General features: G+C 46.3%; 1 protein-coding gene across 2 annotated transcripts; it reads right to left on the bottom strand.

The window, feature by feature from the left end:
• Positions 1 to 3007: 3007 nt before the first annotated feature.
• Positions 3008 to 13797, bottom strand: CENPS (centromere protein S). Of its 2 annotated transcripts, none has more exons than XM_027110243.1 (5): positions 13665 to 13797; positions 10630 to 10753; positions 9811 to 9844; positions 5105 to 5171; positions 3008 to 3443 (listed from the first exon to the last, which is right to left on the bottom strand). In XM_027110243.1, the coding sequence occupies exons 1-5, from the start codon at positions 13716 to 13718 to the stop codon at positions 3303 to 3305; spliced, it is 420 nt and encodes a 139-aa protein (XP_026966044.1). In that variant the 5' UTR covers positions 13719 to 13797; the 3' UTR covers positions 3008 to 3302. The 2 variants fall into 2 exon arrangements, with proteins under 2 accessions (XP_026966044.1, XP_026966045.1); XM_027110244.1 differs by lacking the exon at positions 13665 to 13797 and adding an exon at positions 13097 to 13468.
• Between the last annotated feature and the right edge of the window lie 6854 nt (positions 13798 to 20651).

The raw sequence follows: 20651 nt of genomic DNA on the forward strand, positions 1-20651 counted from the left end.
GAGCCGTGACTAAAGGAACACAGTACCGCATGATTTCGAAAAAGGGAGACTGTTTATTCTAAAAGGCAGAAGTAGGACCTAGATAGAAGGTGGAAGACTCTTCTTCATATACAGAAGAAAGTTGCAACAATCAGTGTCCAATAACAGAAAGGGCGCTCTGTCCCTGAGGAATTCAGCAGAGCCCCGGGAACCACAGTCAGCAGTGTCGCAGAAGGGGTTCCTACTTGCTGGGGAGATTGGACTAAACGACCTCTAAGGGTTCTTCACAGATTCTGCAATTCAGTAAAGGTAGTAATCGGGCCCTGATTACGCTTTCCCAGACACCTAGGTTCCAAGGTATCAGCTGTGTATGAGCCAGCGTAGACCTACCCCAGCGCATTCCAGCTGCTGCTGTGTGTAGAAGGGGATGCTCTGAAACTTCCCTGGATCGTTAATTGAGTAATAAAAAATTAACACAGGATCTTTTATTTCAATTTTTTTTGAGGAACTGGTGTAACAAGGAAGACAACAAACATTATAAATGTAAATTGCCCCAACTATGCTACCAGGCCACATTGATGTCAAAGACATCTGCTGCTTTACGTGGTCGATCATCTGGCTGCGGGGTTAATAAATCTAGTTAAAGCTCAGATGAGCTTCCAGGACTCCGAGGAAGCAAGCCTGTGAGAGGGCCCTCTACCACCCCCTTCTGCCACTGTCAGCAAAGGTGGACTGGAAAGGATGGCTGACATCACATGGACATTCTGGAGTCACCTAAACCCTGATCAGAACGTGCGGTGGGCAAGAGGCAGCTCCTGAGAACTCAGGGAGTAGACTCAGCCATTCCGTACAAAGTCTGGCCACCCCTGTGTTATAATCCCCGAAAAATGTGTTATACTACCACTTGTCTAAAATATGAACAGGTCATACATACATGTGCCAAATAAACCTAAAGATTACATGAACATCAAGTCAACTTTCTCATCTGGCTAGAAAACTTCATGTCAAAATACCCATGCCAGGCGGGAGGGGCCCTCTACAACCCTCTAATCAGGGACAGGCCACCCAGGGTGCACACGGGTTCATCATTTCGAGTCATGTGTATTCTGAGTTTCTGGAGCTACAGAAATCTATAGAAACAAGATGCATTATAATGGTTCTACCAATTTCCTTTTATTGTCGCATATAACATTGCTGCGAGAGGTATTAACTCTATTTCACTGATAAGAACACAAAGTTTCAGAAAGTCATACAGTGGGAGGGAGGGAGACGCAAGAGGGAAGAGATATGGGAACATATGTATAACTGATGCACTTTGTTATAAAGCAGAAACTACCACACCATTGTAAACCAATTATACTCCAATAAAGATGTTAAAAATAAATAAATAAACAAAACAAAATCAGCCATTCATAGCAAAAAAAAAAAGAAAGTCATACAGCTATTAGAGTTGTGAAATCAGGATGCAAGTCTAGATTTGTCAACCTTTGGAAAGTCCACAGTATCTAGTCTCAAAACTCTCCGTGATGAGGTGTTTAAAGACAGCTTACCTGAAAATGAAACTGCTAACGTACAGATCTTTGGCTGGAATGTACTGTAAAGACGGAAGCCTTCATGATTCACATTTCTTTCACTGATGTGACACAAAGGTGTTACAATTATTATCTGAGACCAAATGATTGGTTATTTGAAGAACCTGAAACCGCGAAGTTTGAATTCAATGCTTTACTATGACCATAGCTCAGCATCTCCTTTTGAGAGGTAGACTCTGTGGTATCTTTTGCTGATCATATCTGGGCATGGATGGTATAAATTCTATCCACCTGCACGCACCTTTTCTCTCTCACCCACTCTAGAGTCATCACTCCAAACGTGACTACCATCTCCATTGGTCAGTGGATCCTGGGTGGTTGGTTAACATCTTCAAGCTGCAGCTTGCTCATCAGTAAAAATGGGAATAAACAAAAAAACCCTGAAAAAGTTGTGAAGAAGAACTATATGGAACACCCAGGGCAGCAGCTGGCACACAGAAACGGCTCTGTAAGTGCCAGGCCCTCTTCTTTACTCCTGTCGCCCCAACAGGGAAAAGGCATGCCCTGGACCCCTAATAAACCCCAAGGAGAAGACAGCAGACCTGGGACTCCTGGAAGCATCATCTCTCACAAACTAAAACACAGGACACACAACTGAAGTGTTTTGGAGGAGTAGGCAGGTTTTCCTCTCAAGCAGAACTTCTGCCCAGTATAATTACAAAATAGCCAGACAAATGTCACATAAACTGTGTTTCTGGAGAAAATCACCTTTAAAAAGTAAAAAGGACCAATTCCAAACACCCACCCTTTTACCTTGTGATCACAAGTGACACGGGTTTAAAAAACAATACTGGGGGAAAAAAAAAAAAAAACAATACCGAGAGGCTTCCCTGGTGGCACAGTGGTTAAGAATCTGCCTGCCAATGCAGGGGACACGGGTTCGAGCCCTGGTCCGGGAAGATCCCACATGCCGCGGAGCAACTAAGCCCATGCGCCACAACTACTGAGCCTGAGCTCTAGAGCCTGCGAGCCACAACTACCGAGCCCACGTGCCACAACTACTGAAGCCCGCAAGCCATAACTACTGAGCCACCACACCTAGAGCCCGTGCCCTGCAACAAGAGAAGCCCACGCACCACAACGAAGAGTAGCCCCGGCTCGCCACAACTAGAGAAAGCCTGCGCACAGCAACGAAGACCCAATGCAGCCGAAAATAAATAAATAAATTTTAAAAACAATATTGGTAATCAAAAGAACTAAATAGGGAGTTCCCTGGTGGTCCAGTGGTTAGAACTCGGCACTTTCACTGCCCATGGCCTGGATTCAATCCCTGGTCAGGGAACTGAGATCCTGCATGCCACGCAGTGCAACCAAAAAAAAAAAAAAAAGGACTAAATAAATATAGCTTTATTCATCTTTCAGGGACTGTCAGCCTAAAAAGTTATATAAAAGAATGAAAAAATAACTATGATTTTTGCTTGAAAAAGTCAACGATATGTAATTGCTAACAAAATTTTATTAACTGCAACAGATACAATTTCCAATATATACCATTCAAACACACTTTTTTCATGTGCTTCAGTAAGACATGGAAGTATTTTGCTTAAGAGTTTCCAGTTCTCTTTTAAACCACCTTTTGCAGTCAGCGACTTGCAGTCAGAATACAGTACAAAAAGCCCCCAAGCCTTTTTTTATGGTAATCTCCACTTAATCCTTTCAAAACCCTTTGTTGGCAATACATGTTTTTAGTGGCTTTACCTGAAGGCTGCTTTTTCCAAATGGCGACAGACTTTAATTCTCACTTTCCACTACACCAGCCTCTGCTGGCTCCACTGAATTTTTGTTTTCATCCTCTAACTTCTTTTTCTTCTTTGCTTTTCGTTCCAGGTTAAACTGAGTGATGTCTTCATTTTTCTCTGTGATGTATTTTAGCTATAAAAAATGTTTTTAACTACATTTTTATCTGGTTGTAAAGCCATTTATAAGCCTAAGGGGAGAAAAAAATTTACACCGTTTCCCAACCACTCCCACCCTGGGTTACATTCCTTAGAGTTAAAACACAGCTTCAAATTTTTTCTGGAAGAAGGAATCAACTTCAGAAGTCAACTCCCTGCTACATATCCTACCAAACAGGTAGGAGTTCCTTGAAAAATCAAAAGAATTAAAACTTGTAGCTTACAGAAGGCATGCCAATCACAAATATACTCTACAAAGCACACATGTAGTCAACATGCCCCTAAATTTATCCAACTAAAATTACTGAGCAACTACTGTGTACCAGATACTACAGATACAAGGGAAATAAGACAAGGTCCCTGCCCTCAGGGAAGATTTAGTCTAATGCACAAATTTAGCTGCAACTCTTCAGTAATAAGTTTCTGTCAGATAAAAAAATTAAGAATCCAAAATAAAAACAACATTCTGAAGTAGACAAATATGCACCCAATTAATAGTCTAAGATGACTTGCACTGACGATTCCTTGGCAAAAGGTGGAAATTGCTCACTGAAGCTGACCAAGTAAGCGTTATGACAGAGGATTTATGAGGAGAGAGAAATGTCTTTTCCACTGATACACGGCACCACAGGCGCCTGAGCTATTTTACTTAGGAATCATATCATCCTTAACCCTGACTTAAACTTTGGACAAATAATATTAGAAGAGCAGAGATAGAAAACAGCCCAGTGGAAACAGCACTAGATTCAGGGTTCAAAGGTTAAGGTTCAGCTGTCAACCAGAAAACTTCCTATTTAACTTTGGGAAGTTACTTAACTCCAGTAGCCTAGCCTGTAAAATGGGGCGATCTAGTCATGTTATTGAAAACCCTCAGAGGGTAGTTGTGAGCTTTAAATAATATATGTAAAATATTATCAATAAAAGTCCTGTGTAAACTGCCAAGTGCTACACAAGTTCATTCCTTCAGCAACTACTCGTGAGCACCTACTGTGGGCCAGGCCCTATTGTAGGCACGGCAGATGGAGCAGAGAAGAAGGGGACAAAAATCCCTGCCCTCGTGGAGCTCACATTCTGGGGAGGAACGTGAAGTATTTTAACTGCTAGGATCAGACTAAGTCAGGAAACCTCACAGGTGTCCTGGATCTGCCATCGGCCACAGCTACTAGCCTGGGATCACAGCATCACCTGTAAAGTGAGGGCTTGGTCAAGATGATGTCTAGACTTCTTTGAAAAGACAATGTGCTCAATTTCCTGCACATCCCAGATGTACAGATACTCTTTCCATACCTGGCCCAACAGAACTGTGGGCACCGTAACGAAACTATCCCCATACACTCTGGCCTGCGACCTGTCTCTGACATCATGCTCCAAATGAAACATGGGACCAAAGTTTTGAGACATTACAAAAAAGGCAAATTATGAATCCAGAGAGCACTGATTAGAAAATTTCAAATTGGCTTAGTAAGATCCATCATAATGAAAGAAAGCCTATAAATTACGGGCAGGTCTGAACGGTTCAAGCATCTCTCGTTTTTAATGCAAGGTGCCCTGGGGAATCACTTCATGGCTGCAAGTGATTAATTGGGAATAATGTATTCTGATGGGAAAGGGGAGTGAGGAAAGAAATTCATCTCTCACCAGTGAATTACTCCTCCTGGCTAAGAGCTTCACATCTTCAGTGTTAATGGTGCTTCTCTTCGCATGTCTGTAGAAAGGGCAGAAACAATTCACCAAAATGTTTGGTATTATTTAAAGTTTTGATGAAACACAAAAGTTCATGGCCAGACTTCACACCAGCAAGGATCTCTAAGTAGCCCATCTTTTCAGATTAAGGTCATTAAGCAACAGTGACACAAAAATGAGTGAAGTACCGAGCCAAGATACCAACTAAATAAAGAGACTGAGAGAAAGCAGAAGCCCATCTGTCCACCTCCACCTGAGGGCCAGCGTGCTTGGAGAATATGAGCAGGGAAAGGAGTGAGGGGTGTTAAACCCTTCCCAAATGGCCTGCTTGGTCACAATGGACACAGAGACCACCATACAAAAAGCAAGAAGGTCAGTGAAGCACCTTCAGTGAAAAGAGAATGACACAGAGCTCACGATACAAAGATCGTCTCTGCTTAAGCAGACGCTAAACAGAAGAACAGAGACTTTCCATGAAGCATGGCTTCACTTACACCAAGGTCCTAAAGCTCTTCTCCAAAGGCTACATTACAGGAAAAAGCTTGTGCAGGTGTCTCCTAATATCCCATTTCCCAACTAGGAGATAACGCATTCCCCCGACAATAGCCCAGTTAGAACAAAGAACATCCTTTCAACTGGAGTCTGTCTCTTGCTCACAACATGGACTCAAGTTCTTGTTCCAGTCCTCCTATGTCTGCTTTAAAAGGTAATTTGAGATAATAAGCTCTATTCAATAATTTATTACTCTAATTACACCCTTTCTTGCCATTTCTAACTTCCTCCAGAAATAAGTAGGAACTTCGTAAGTAGGAATAAGGAGGCATCTTTGTATCCTTAATAACTAGCCAAGTGGCCAGCACATAGCAAGCCCTCGCTGTTGAGTTAAAGACAAAATCCCAGAAGTTATACTCCATAATCTGGCCGTTAGTCTTTCACATCCTGCCAAGTGTGAAAATATCATGTGCCGTCTCATCATGATTGACAGTACCTGCCTGTCCTGATATGATACCCATGTCAGAAGGTAGCTTCTAACTAGCCACCTGCAAGGACCAGAACAGAGGAAAGGGGGAAAAAAGTCAGACAGAAGGTGACAGAGCACTTCCCTGGTGGCACAGTGGTTAAGAATCCACCTGCCAAAGCAGGGGACACGAGTTCGAGCCCTGCTCCGGGAAGATCCCACATGCCGCGGAGCAACTAAGCCCACGCGCCACAACTGCTGAGCCTGTGCTCTAGAGCCCGCGCGCCTAGAGCCCGTGCTCTTCAACAAGAGAAGTCACCACAATGGAAGCTGGCTCGCCGCAACTAGGAAAAGGCTGCACGCAGCAACGAAGACCCAAGGCAGCCAAAAATAAATAAATAAACAAATTTTTTAAAAAAAGGTGCTAAAACAGCAGCCACAAAGTATGAAGCCAATCCACAGGTTCCCTGGGTGCCATGGACACACCGTGGCCTTCATCTCTATCACACGATCAGGCTGCTCTGGCGGTACTACCGCCTTGGTAAAGTGCCATACAAGGAGCAGGTTCGAGGAAGCAGCGCACTGAACTATTCACAGAGTAACACCGGCTCATCTGTTCACGAGAAGCATTTAGGAAACAGCAGTCAATCGTCTCTGCCACTCAGCTTGTCACCTGGTTTCTCTGCACCATATTCTTTATTCTTTTTTAAAAATATTTATTTATTTACTTACCTGGCTGTGCCGGGTCTTAGTTGCGGCACACGGGATCTTCATTGTGGCACGCCAACTCATAGTTGCAGCGTGCCAACTCTCAGTTGTGGCATGTGGAATCCAGTTCCCCGACCAGGGATCAAACCTGGGCCCCCTGCATTGGGAGCGTGGAGCCCTGGCCACTGGACCACCAGAGAAGTCCCCTCTGCACCATGTTTTAATGTTACCACTTTCCCAGATGAAGGAGCAGGTATATCCTATGCCAGCCACTGCACATCAGAGATTCTCCTAAATCAAACCTCTGGCTCCAGAAAATTACTCTAGGGAACGTAACAAAGGGGTTTTCCATATAACACTTTTAGCAACACAGGTTTCAAAGATTATTCCCAAAATGTCCCTAGAATTTATTTACCGTAGAATATCGATCTTCTTCAAAATGTTTCATCTTTAACGTGTTAACAATATTAAGTGACTAGAGATTTCAAAGCTAAATAAGGGAAATTCACAACTTAAATTGGGAGATGATCTTCCAAAGTTTACAGGTGACTTGAATGTATAGTATTTACAATTTAAATGCATTTTATTTCATAGAAACAATGTTACAAACACTGGTTAGGTTCCCAGCCTCCAAAGGCTATTTAATATATAGCCAACCTGAAACAGTATGTATTTCAGACTTCTCAAACTGGGGTAATCATACAGTAGTTCTAAGGGCAGGGACTATGTGACAGGGAAAACTCAAAACCACAGGATAAAGTTGACCTTCTGGGAGCATCAATGTTATTCAGTGATAAACTTTAAAACAGGATTTTTTATATGAGAGCAAACTGGACTATTTTGAAAACGAAATGTAAAATTAAGACAACGGATGAGTCTGCAAAGAAAATCTGTGCCTGTGTTCGCTCAGGGTCCTTGGGAGGACGTCTGAGGAGCCCTGGTGCACCCACGTGAGCACCACAGAAGAGGCGGCATCTCCTAGTAAAGCCTCACTCAGAGAACATAGGCTGACAGCCTTTACACAGACTCCTTTACTCAAAAGATGACGTCCTTCCTTGTGGAGCTGACAGTCTAAGTGATACCCACACACCACTCTGCCCCAGTGCCCAGCAAAAGGAAATGGACTTAACGTAACTATAAAAAACACAGGGACTCCCCTGGTGGCGCAGTGGTGAAGACTCCACGCTCCCAATGCTCGGGGCCCGGGTTTGATCCCTGGTCAGGGAACTAGATCCCACATGTGTGCCGCAAATAAGAATTCACATGCCACAACTAAGGAGCACACGTGCCACCACTATAGAGCCCATGAGGCACAACTTAGGAGCATGCCTGCCGCAACTAAGACACGGCGCAACCAAATAAATAAAATAAAATAAAAAGACAATCATGGGAATGTAATGTACAGCACGATGACTATTAAAAAAAAAACTATAAAAAACACAGAGAACCTGAAAGCTTAATGTGTTACAATGCTAAATAGTTCTAATTTTATTTCTTTTTAAATTTTTTAAAATCTCTGTAGGTTTTTTTTTGTCTGTGCCGGGTCTTAGTTGTGGCACGCTGGGTCTTCGTTGCCATGTGCAGGATCTTTTAGTTGCGGCATGTGGGATCCAGTTCCCTGAGGAGGGATCGAACCTAGGCCCCCTGCATTGGGAGTGCGGAGTCTTAACCACTGGACCACCAGGGAAGTCCCCTAATTTCATTTTTACTCCTAGTATTTAGAAGTATTTAAAGTTTCATTGTGTTTTCCCACAACTAACACGGAAGTAGCAAGGAAACTCACACCTGAGGGCTTGCTACAGGCATCTAGTGGGTAGAGGCCAGGGGTGCCACTAAACACACTAAAATGCACAGGACAGCCACCACCAGAACAAGGAATTATCCAGTCCAAAATGTCAATAGTGCTGAGGTGATCTGTATTGATAAACTCTATGTTCAAATCAAATAACCATTGTCTACTTATTTACATTTTTGTGTCTTCCTTTGTAGTATAGAGGGCTCATATTTAAAAAAAAAAGAAGAAAAGAAATGGCAAGTAAAGGTAGTAAGTGTATTTCACAGGAGACTCAGAGTGGGGGTGGGCACGAGGCACAGGTAAGGGGCAACCACCTGAATTAACAATGATAAGCCATATAAGCTATCAGTATCCCATACATTATCCTTATCCCTTCTGGCCAAGTTGAAGATGCTAAGCGGTTTTTAGGGATTCATACACAGGAATAGGAAAGATTTAGAGCCTGCCCTCTGAGAACCTACTGCTTTAATTCATTCAGAATATTCATCGGAGAAAAAAAGAGCTAACAGGAGCAAGGTGAAAAGTATGGGGTGTGGGAGAGGCTGGCACCAAATCAGAAGTGGGAGCAAATTAGAAAGCTTTGGCCCTTTCAGGCCTTCCTCATTCAAATTGCTTCATGAAAGCAATTCGTTGCAATTGTTTTCAATTACCTGCAGTACTAATTGAAGAGAGGAGCATAAATCACCTGTAAAAGCTAACACTTTACCAGCTGAAAGTAAGTCACACACTTTTCAAGGAGCGTGTGTCTCACTTGTAACAAGCTCAGCAAATGCAGGGCTGACGGGCCATGGGGCTGTATTATCCTGACACCTGCAAGCTTCCCCGCGGAGCACGAAGCAGCCCAGCCCGGGCGCCCAGCCTCACGCCCCAGCGCTACACCACCTGCAGAAATGGCCTTAAAAGCACACACACTGTGCACAGAGTCCTGGAGACATGATTCATACCTTTTTAACCTGGAACTGAATAACTCTGGTTCCGTTAACAAAAAATACTTGGAAAGCTTCAAAAAATGCCAAATCAAGTCTGAATGGACAGTGATTAAAGCAGATGTTACATTCTTACAGAATCATGATTGGAGACTGAGCATCCACAAAACACAGGGGAAAAAAAAGCTAAAGCTCTCCTGAAATTCACCACCAGATGGGGCGTATCAATAGCATGTAAACAAACAAAGATCCCACAATCAAGCTCTCTACCCACCTTGCAAACATTTCAAGGTCTTTGGCAAAATTTTCTGAAAGAGAAAAAGAGATGTGCTTTAGCTACCCTACAGCAATTTTTTTTCAGCAGTGCTGCATGGCATGTGGGATCTTAGTTCCCTGACCAGGAATCGAACCCGTGCCCCCTGCTTTGGAAGCACAGAATCTTAACCACTGGCCCACCAGGGAAATCCACCCCCCACCTCAATCTTATTTCAGAGGGAGAAAAGTGAAATCTCAATGTCTACAGTAAGTACGGTGACTAATACAACAAATCCTTTTAAAGGTGAGAGGAGGCCCTTCAGGCAGGTCCATCACTGGATTCATTATGACCTCCTTGCCTCCCTGGCCCCCTCCACCCTTCATTACAAGCCTTTGGTAATTATGGCTACACCTTTCCTTCCTAGAAGCTATCCCTAACTTTAAATTTTGCTACGAGTTAGGGCTTAGGAGGACATTAATCTCCTCTGAAGTCAAGCAAATACCAAGGCTGCAAATTCAACTGTCAAAATGTGGGTGATATAAAAAAGTTACAAAGCAATGAAATTTATGTCTAATGTTCCCGGCAGTTTACAGCACAATAAAATAAAGGTGCTGATGCCCCCGTGTTAGGGTAACAGAAAGAAAAAAAAAATAGTTCTTTCCATAAGCTATCTGAATCTTACGGCCAATAAAAGAAACGTTTCACGAACGGTGTCCAATGATAATGTTCTCTGTCTGCTGGTAAGACATGCCATGGCACCCCACCCCCACACATTTCTCCCAGGCAAATCAACCTCTGGGCTTTCTGTACATCTACAGGAAGACCGTGGCTGCATACCGCACTGTTGAAAAGTCACCTCCGAAATCGCTGCAATGGTTTGTTTGCTGAACTGCATCTCTTTGTCCGACGCAACTTCCTCACAAAGACAGCCAACAGTGTAGTGAACCGCTGCCTTTAGCCTCTGAAGCAAAATCAAAACACTTCGTGGGTAAGATTGCAAATAAGAGCTTTTCACATCTTAAAAAATTAAGATTAGGAGAGGGTCTGCTCACCCTAATTCCTTCAGCACTTTCCATAATGGCTGAGTGAGTTTTCAACTGTACTAAAAAATTAATGGGGCCCTCTGGAGTGTGACTTGTAGAAACATTACTTTAATGTTAATGGTTAATGGTTATGATTTAGGTCAAGTAAAGGTAAGGAATTATGATGGCAATTCAGCAGGGAATGAAGGCAGACTGGTACTTGGGAGGCATCTATGTGACTTTACTCAGTTATTCCACATTTATGTGCCAAGTGCCTACTGCGTGAAGGGGTGTGCTAGGTGTCTGGGCAACACAATGAAAAAAGACAGGGATTTCTGCCCCCATATGGGGGTTAACCAAGCAAATGCAAAAGGATCCCGTCCCTGTGCTTCAAGTCCTTGCCAGCCCCTGTCCTGCATGAGACAGGACGAATGATCAGGACAACACAGGGAAAGGCTCGTGAGGCTGCATCGGCCCCTCCTCTGATTTGCTGGTTTGCTAGCCCACCTCAACAGGACCCTCACTGCTCCTCAGCAACCCTTTCAGGTGCTGGAAAACACACCTCTACCCATGCGGAGTAGTAAAGAAGCCAAACAAGCTAAGCCAAGGTCTCCGTCTCACGTGAATAAACTTGCTGAGCCCTGCGTGGGCTCCACCTGTGCTGGAAACAGAGCTGAAGCGGACATGGTGACAGCTGAACCCAAGACAGTATCAACTCTACCAGCAAATGTTCACGGTAGAAGCAAGATGAGGAGGAACTGCAAAAACACAAGTCCAGGACCCCAGAGTAGAGGCCAGGCAGATAAGCAAGGGACCTACGTTCCTTAGTTTCAGATGTCACAAGAGTAGGTAAGTAGAGGGCATTGGTGAGAGGAGACAAAGAGACCACCACTCTGGGAAGGATAAAAACCCTCCAAGGGATCTTTTGTAGGTATCTGTAGAGGTGAGGTTAGGGGCGGGGGAACAGGACAAGGGATCCTTCCGACTGCTCCAGAAGTTTTCTCTGCCGGCCCCTCCCCCCCAACTCCTGGAACGGGCTAAGTGCCTTCTTCGATGCTGAACACTGAGAGGCTAAATCTCTAGACTCTAAACTCCTCGAGGGCAGGACCCTTCAAGTGTTGTTCACAGCTGTCCACCTAGTGGCAAGAACAGCTGGCTGAGTGTATGGCTGGATCCTCCCCACCGCTCACCACTGCATAGAGAACGAGGTTCAAATTTCTCAGTCCATCTTTGCAGCCTCACTCACTTACTCAGTAAGCGCTGTCTATTGAGAGCCACGCTCTGTACTAGGGGCTGAGAACACAAAACTGAAAAGGACAGTCCCTGCTCTCAAAGAGATTATCTCCCACCACACCTGTGCCATGAATGGACTCCTGGAAACCACCAATGTCATGAAACACAAAGAAGGTGGAGAACCCTTCCAGGGAAGACCGGAGCCAGGACCACTTGATGCAAGGCATGATCCCTGACTGGATCCTGGATGAAGAAAAAACACCACTAAAGAACATCTTTGGGGGCTTCCCTGGTGGCGCAGTGGTTAAGAATCCACCTGCCAATGCAGGAGACACGGGTTCGAGTCCTGGTCCAGGAAGATCCCACCTGCCCCTGTGCCACAACTACTGAAGCCCGCGCACCTAGAGCCCGTGCTCCGCAACAAGAGAAGCCACTGCAGTGAGAAGCCCACGCACTGCAACAAAGAGTAGCCCCCGCTCGCCGCAACTAAAGAAAGCCCGCACGCAGCAACGAAGACCCAATGCAGCCAAAAATAAATAAATAAAAAGAAAAAAAAGAACATCTTTCGGATGGACTGACATTAGATCATAGTATTTTATCAATATCAAACTTCCTGAGTGTGATCAGAGATTATGTCACAGAATGCCCTTGTTCTTGGGAGAAGCATGCTGAAGTATTAAAATTTAAAGGTGAAGTGTCAAGTGTATTTAATTCTCAAATAATTCCGAAAAAAGGAGCAAGGGAGCAAATACAGCAAAACGTTAACCGGTGAATCGAGGTGAGGGGCATATGGGTGATGAATACATTATTCTTGCAACTTTTTCTTGAAGGCTTGAACTTCAAAATAAAGGAAGGGAGTGGGTAAACAGCGTCTGAACCTTAGAAGCTCATTCCCGTGTCTCTTCGGTTAATCCTCTCTGAGGCTGCCACCCTGGTTCTTGGTTTTCACCTCTTTACAACACTGTTCTCTCGATTCTGCCACGCGGTATTTATTCCGGTGCTGACTAAAGGACTGGATACCCATAACTATCCCGAGAACTGGTTATTACCCGATTGTCCATCTAGGAAAACTGAGTTTGGGCAGAGTCAACACAACCCTCCGGGCGGAGTCGAGATTCGAACCCACATCCGATGGGCTCGGGAGCCGGACGGCCTGGGGGTTTGCACCAGGGTCTGAGGCTTGTCTCCTCGCGGGCAGGACGGAGAGCGCACGGGTTACGGGAGTCAACATTTTCGAGCTTGTGCCGCGCGCCAGGCGCCTCACAACGACCCTGTCCGAGGAGACTGAGGCTGCCCCAAAGCCAGACGGGCCCCAGCCGCCGGCCTCCGCAGAGCGCCGCAGGAACTTCCACGGACTCTCCTTTCTTGCGCCGCCGCCCGCACGCTCCAATCCGCGATACCATGGAAACCGCCTCCCAGCACCCCCCGCGGCAGCCGAGCCGGCCTAAGCGCAGGCGCTAGGCGGCCGGAGCCGGCCCGAGCCGGCCCGCGCAGGCCCGAGCTCGCCTTCCGACCCCGGCACGAAGGCGAGGGCGGGCGGAGGCAGGGCCTTTTTCTCCCCTGCACAATCTGGACGCCGTCCTCCCCCAGCCCAGCCAAGACTGCATTCTCCGGTACCTGTTGGTAAGAGAATCGCTGCTGCTCCTCGGCCCCCTCCTCCTCCTCCATCATCACCGCGGGCGGATCCTGGCAGGCGCGCGATGATAGACAGTGGCGGTGGCCGGGAAGGCCCAGTCGGATTTTCCCGCCGCGGCGCCGGGCGACGGGCCGCGCGGGGGGCCAAAGCGCGAAGCTGCCTCCTGCCTCGCTCTCGGCCCCTAGCGGTGGCTCTGGGAAGGGCGCCTCGCAGCCTATCTGCTCCCGCCCCGCCCAAGCCGAGCTCCCCGGGGACCCCAGAGCCAGCTCTGCGCGGAGCACAGTGGGCAGCACCGGCTCCCGGGGTGGGGGTAGGGGGGCGGGGAGGGAGAGGGAGAGAGAGAGAGAAAAAACAGGGACAACGGTACACAACTCTGTATTGTAAGTTACATGCGGCTGTAACCTTGGTGTGCCTTGCAAAATCCAGTGTGGGTTTTTCTAATTCTGTAGTGTCACAAAGTCAGACCACGGATAAATGTTTGATTTCTATCCCCTTAAGCGAATAAGTTGCTCACCCCATTGCCATTGCCAAAGGAATATAGCTATGGCCCGAATGTTGGCTGATTTTCTTTTACGTTAAGAGTTAAGTGAAATAGGGGACTTCCCTGGGGGTCCAGTGGTTAAGACTCCACGCTTCCACTGCAGGGGCGCAGGCTTCATCCCTGGCCAGGGAACTAATAAGATCCTGCATACTGTGATGCGCGGCCAAAAAATTTAAAAAAAAAAAGTAAAGTGAAACCCAGTGTTGGATCTTCACTGCTTCCAAACTTTCTTCAGTTACTTTCCTCCTTTGGAGCTTCACTCACACGTTGATGACATGAGTAAGGAACTTCTCTGCTGAGTCGAATAATAGTGTCAAGTACTGGAAGAGTTATTTCCTCAACTTGTGCTATTCATGAGGTAAAGGCTGCAGACACCATACACATTCAAGTTTAATCTGCATTATTAACATATTCCCCACTCACTTCCTTAAGTAAACAGTCAACAAGGAATTAATTTGTAGATCTGTAGATTTCCTTGGTGTAAATACTACCACCATGGCCGATTTCAAGCCACCAATATGAGGAAACTGAACTCAGCATTTGTTACCAAACCAGGTTTGTGTGCCCCACAGGAGCAGCAGGCCAAACACGGAGACACAAGTTTGCAGCAGAGAGTTTGTTGACGAGGTCCTCATGGAAGGAGACGAGAACAAATCTCAGGCCCGCGTACCAGAAGGCCAGAGGCTTGAGATATTTATGGGATAAAGAAGTAGGGCGGTCTTAGGTGTGGGGAAAGGTGATCGGAGGCAGGGAAAAGGTGAGGCCGTCAGTGTTCTGCGCAGGCGCAGTTTTAGGGTCGGTGGTCCGAACTAGTTTTAGCTGGTCTGAACTGGGCAGGAGCCAACTCCGAAGTTCACAAAAACAAGCCCCCTGTTACTATAGTGACCCATACGTCAGAAGCGTTATCTATAAGGGTGGTTTAGAAGTCTGGTGATACATTACCTAGGCTATGTGAAGCTTGGAGGGGATGCAGTTAGAGAATGGAAAAACAAATAAGCAGGCTTCATCAGTAAAGGAGGCTGCAAGCAGAGGGGTTTCTAACAGCCGGTTCCCTTATCTGCTGTTCGGTAGGACACACTCATGGATTTCTGTTAACCCTGTGGGGCGCGGTCTCACACAGAGAAGAGATGCTGCACACCCACCAGTCAGACACAATAGGTGGAAATAACGTCAAGAACGTAGATGATAGAAAAATGTGCAATGGACGCACAGGCCCAGCGGCCACGGCTCACGGGCCCAGCCGGGGCACGAACCCGCGTCCCCTGCATCGGCAGGCGGACTCTCAACCACTGCGCCACCAGGGAAGCCCCACTACCTTTGTTTTTAATACAATTTATTTAAGCCCAAATTTATGGAACTTAATTCTTAATAATGGCTGTGTTTGTTTCTGGTTTTCAGTAGTCCTGAAAATTTAGAAATCAACTCTCACTGTAGGAACTGGCCCGAGCACACTGCTGGCCTGGCACATAGTAAACACTTACTGAATCAAAGTTGAAAGAATGCATTGTAAAAAATAAATTAAAAAAGAATGTACTGTGTTGGAATCAGTTGTGAGATGCAGACCTGAGTGCCCAGCTCGCTGAGTTCCAGTGAGAGCCCCAGAGCCGGGTGCACGGTGGGTGTTCACTGAATGTTTGTTGAGGATCTGACTCTCAGCAGCATCTCCGTGAGTCCTGACAAAGTAGAGGCCCCCCGATTTTTTTAAAGAAATTTGACTTAGATATATGTACAGGTATCCCCTGCTTTTGAAAGTTTGCACTAAGCCACTGCACTTCTATGAAGTTCTACATTAGTATGGCAATGGCTTTTTTCTCGTAAAAATGAAAATTCTCTTTGGATTTCTTTCGGTTAGCAAAAGCAGGTACTAACGCAGGGCTTTCATAAAAGCAAAGTGGTGGAATGTGAACTTTCAGGAAGGGGGAAACCTGTGTATTTTCTAAAGCCTTATCGCAGTCATCAAGAGGAAAATCATATTTTTGGACCTCCTCACACTTCTTTCACAGTTTAGTGCTGTGTTTATTTTTAACTCACGTTGAGAGCCCCTAGAGGCCTTATCACATCCCAGTCTTTTCCTCTATTCCAGCACCTTCTCACTGCATGTTAAAATCATCTGGCTTTCCTGATGAATGAAACTACCAAAGAAAAGAAGGATGCTCAGAGTTTATTTGTGCTTAATTGGAAGAATATACAGGCACCCTCCCTCTTACTACCTCTCTGGTGGAAGTCAGGGATAAAGGAGAGAGAGACTGCAGGCGAAGCATCACACAGGAGTGCCTTTTGACTCCTGACCGCGCAGCTACCCCACATCTCAGCTGACGCTGAACTGCTGGGGGCTGAGGAGGCAAAGGTTCAACATGCAAAGTTATTAGGGAGTGGTTCGTTGCACAGTCTAAGGTTTTTATTCTTCAGAATGATTTATGAAGGGTTCTTGGAAACACTAAACTCTAAGGCATTTAAATTGCCAGTTTATAGAATGAGGCCCTCTAGGACGTTACGTGAAAGAAAACAACTTGCAGACTAGTATGTACAGAACAATCTTATTTTTGTTTTTTTTTTTAAAGAAAAGAGCATATGCATCTATATGGGGATGTGGGATATTTGAAAGGAATAGAAGAAGCTGCGAGGATACATGACAAATACAGTTAAATTCTGAGCAATGGGTTGAAGAGAAGGCAGATAAAGGCACTCAAGTTTTTCACTTTATATATTTCTGTATTCTGCATTTTTTTTTTGGCTATGTTGGTCTTCATTGCTGCACGCGGGCTTTCTCTAGTTGCGGTGAGTGGGGCCTACTCTTCGTTGCAGTGCATGGGCTTTTGTTGCAGAGCATGGGCTCTAGGCGTGCGCGGGCTTCAGTAGTTGTGGCACACGGGTTTCAGTAGTTGTGGCTCGCAGGTTTTAGAGCGCAGGCTCAGTAGTTGTGGCACACGGGCTTAGTTGCTCCGCGGCATGTGTGATCTTCCTGGACCAGGGCTCAAACCCGTGTCTCCTGCATTGGCAGGCGGGTTCTTAACCACTGCGCCACCAGGGAAGCCCTGTATTCTGCATTTTTAAACGAACTCCAGCCCTCGGACCAGCCCTTGGGTTCAGAGCCCAGCCCCTCTCACAAGCTTGGTGACCCTGAGCAAGTCAGAACCCCTCCAAGACTCAGTTCCCTCATTTATAAAGTGGGGATCATAGGACCAGCCTCGCAGAGCAGTTGTGAGGTTTAAATTGCCTCACGTAAGTGTTTAAGAAGCAGTAACAATTATTTCCCAGGTAGCGTCTGTGCTTTTTACCTTGCAAGGTATCTCACTTTAAAGCAGCTGCTTCCCAGGCTGAAAGAGCATTATTCCAGTGACACGTGCAGAATACCCTAACCCTTTAGGATCTGAAGAGAGAGGTCCAGGGCTGAGGTATTATGTTACAGAAAATGGATGTACACTGACCTTCTGAACAACACGGGTTTGAAGTGCACGGGTCCACTTGCACAAGGGTTTTTCTCAGTACTAAATGCTACAGCACTACACGATCCGCGGTGGGTCGAATCTTTGTGTGCCAAACCACACACTTGGAAGGCCCACTATAAATTATACGCAGATTTTCAACTGCGGGAGGGGGAAAGTGGGGATCAGCACCCCTACCCACCCACCTCTTTTTCAAGGGTCAACTGTGATTGGTTGGGACTATTCTCACAGGATGAAGAGCTGGCATGTAAACTGGCCACTAGGTGTCAGCATTGCGCCGAGAAGGCCCTCTTGCCCCTTGGTTAACACTGAGCGCTGACTTGCTCCTGGCTGTGCCCTAGGTGCCCTGCCCTTGGAGGTGGGTGCTGTTACCCCCATTTTACATATGAGGGAATAGTATCCCAGAGGTGAAAGGACTTTGTCAGAGGTTGAACTGCTAGGAGGTGGTAGAGCCCAGATTTGATTATGAGCAGCCTGGCTTCTGAGTCCACAGTCTTATCCTCTTCTCTTGTCCCACTGCCCTCACCATAAATAAGGCAAGGACACTGCAGGTTTCCTGAGCCCCTTCCAGCTGCATTAAATAGGGTCCCATAAATGTTTAATCATTTATTTTCCCTAAATTTGCATTGTAAAATGCTGATTCAGAACTCCATCTCCATCGGCTGTTATATGTATTCTAGGAGCTCATGAGGTCAGAACTTTCAAATTCTCTCACCTCTAAACAAATGGTTCCCAGCATGGTGCTTGGCACATAGTAGGTGTACAGTAAATCTGCCATCGTACACATTGAGCAGTAAGATAGTCTGATGATTAAGTGCATGGATTCTGGCACCAGATTGCCGGGGCTCAATTTTCAGTTCTGCAGGAGCTATGTGATCTTGGACAAGTTACTTCACATCCTTGGGCTTCATCTGTAAATTGGGGATAATGGTAGTACCTACTTCAGAGGCTGTTGTATTAAATGAGTAAACTTAAAATAGTGCCTGGGGGCTTCCCTGGTGGCGCAGCGGTTGAGAGTCTGCCTGCTGATGCAGGGGACACGGGTTCGTGCCTCGGTCCGGGAAGATCCCACATGCCACGGAGTGGCTAGGCCCGTGAGCCATGGCCGCCAAGCCTGCACGTCCCAAGCCTGTGCTCCGCAACGGGAGAGGCCACAACAGTGAGAAGCCCGCATACCGCAAAAACAACAACAAAAAAAACAAAAAACAGTGCCTGGGAGCTTCTCTGGTGGCACAGTGGTTAAGAATCCGCCTGCCAATGCAGGGGACACGGGTTTGATCCCTGGTCCAGGAAGATCCCATGTGCCACGGAGCAGCTAAACCTGTGCACCGCAACTACTGAGCCCACGCGTCTAGAGCCCGTGCCACCACACAGAGAAGCCCGCGCACTGCAATGAAGCGTAGCCCCTGCTTGCTGCAACTAGAGAAAAGCCCGCATGCAGCAAGCAACAAAGACTCAACGCAGCCAAAAAAGAAAAAAATAAATTAAAAAAAAAAGACAGTGCCTGGCACACACTCTGTTAGCTATTATTATATTCTTATATATTCCATAAATACTGTATGAGGCCCTCAGGAAAACCCCCAAATAGGGCCAGAGTTCCCAACTTCCCCATGTAACAAATTGTCCTTTTCCAGGGAAGCATACGTGGCAGATTATATTTGGGGGGAAAAAAAAAAATCTCCTGACCCACATGCTCTTCTAGAACTTTGCCACTCTGCCATCAAGAGGTAAAGCCTAGGGCTTCCCTGGTGGCGCAGTGGTTGAGAGTCCGCCTGCCGATGCAGGGGACATGGGTTCGTGCCCCGGTCCGGGAAGATCCCACATGCCGCGGAGCGGCTGGGCCCGTGAGCCATGGCCGCTGAGCCTGCGCGTCCGGAGCCTGTGCTCCGCAACGGGAGAGGCCACAACAGTGAGAGGCCCGCGTACCGCCAAAAAAAAAAAAAAAAATAGAGGTAAAGCCTAATACTCCTTCCCTTGAATTTAGAGAGCTTATGACTCACTTGTAACTGATATAATGTGGCTGAAATAATGCTGTGTCACATCCATGGCTAGGTCTTAAAAGGCAATGTGGTATCCATTTTGTTAGCTGGAACACTCCCCTTTGGAGCCCTGGGCCACCAAGTAAGAAGTTTGCCTAGGCTAAGGCCACGTGGTGAGGCCACCGTGCACCTTTCCAGCTGGTAGCCCTAGCTGAGGTCCCAGCCAGCATCAACCGCCCAATGAATGAAGGAGACAGACACCTCCAAGTGATCCCAGCCATGGAATCACCCCCAACTTTCAAGTCTTAGCTGAGACTCCAAGGCATTGTGGAACAGAGACAAGCTGTCGCTCCTGTACCAACTTCCTGACTCTCAGAATTAGGAGAATGATAAAGATGGTGGTTATATCACACCACTGAGTTTGCGGTGGTTTGTTACTGGAACAGCACATCTATTACTAAACAGCGAACATGTCTGTGCTAACATACATACTAAACATAGTATATACATCCTGACGGTCTCTCTACCCCTCCTAAAAAGATGGCTCCACATGTGCCTCAAAGAAATGTAACACCTGTAAACCCCCTGCCTAAAACCTCTGCTGAGAGGTCCTGTCTGCTCCCTTGCCTGATCCATATGTCTTAACTCCACTGTGTCTCAAATGGAAGCAGAAAGAAAGCAGAAAGATAATAGGCCCACAGCCTCTGCCAAGGGAGGCCCTTTGCTGGAATGGCCACCAGACTGTCCCTGTGGCAGTTAGGCTGGACAGGACCTGGCTGGGGGCAGAACCCGTCCGTGGCCACCTCTATCCACTTTCAGAATTGTTTGACCACCTCCCCTTCAGCAGGAAGTAATAGTCAACCTTAAATAGTATTCACTGTGTGGCAGACATTAATTTTTCAAATAAGTCACGGGATGTAAAGTTCCAAAGGCATGAAATCGTATATATAGTAAAAAAAAAAAACTCCCTGTCAAGGACCTAGGCAAAGGACGGTTATATTC

This window comes from Aethalodelphis obliquidens, unplaced genomic scaffold (assembly GCF_003676395.1).
Source record: "Aethalodelphis obliquidens isolate GAN/ISIS:26980383/991018 unplaced genomic scaffold, ASM367639v1 scaffold9, whole genome shotgun sequence".
Lineage (NCBI taxonomy): Eukaryota > Metazoa > Chordata > Mammalia > Artiodactyla > Delphinidae > Aethalodelphis > Aethalodelphis obliquidens.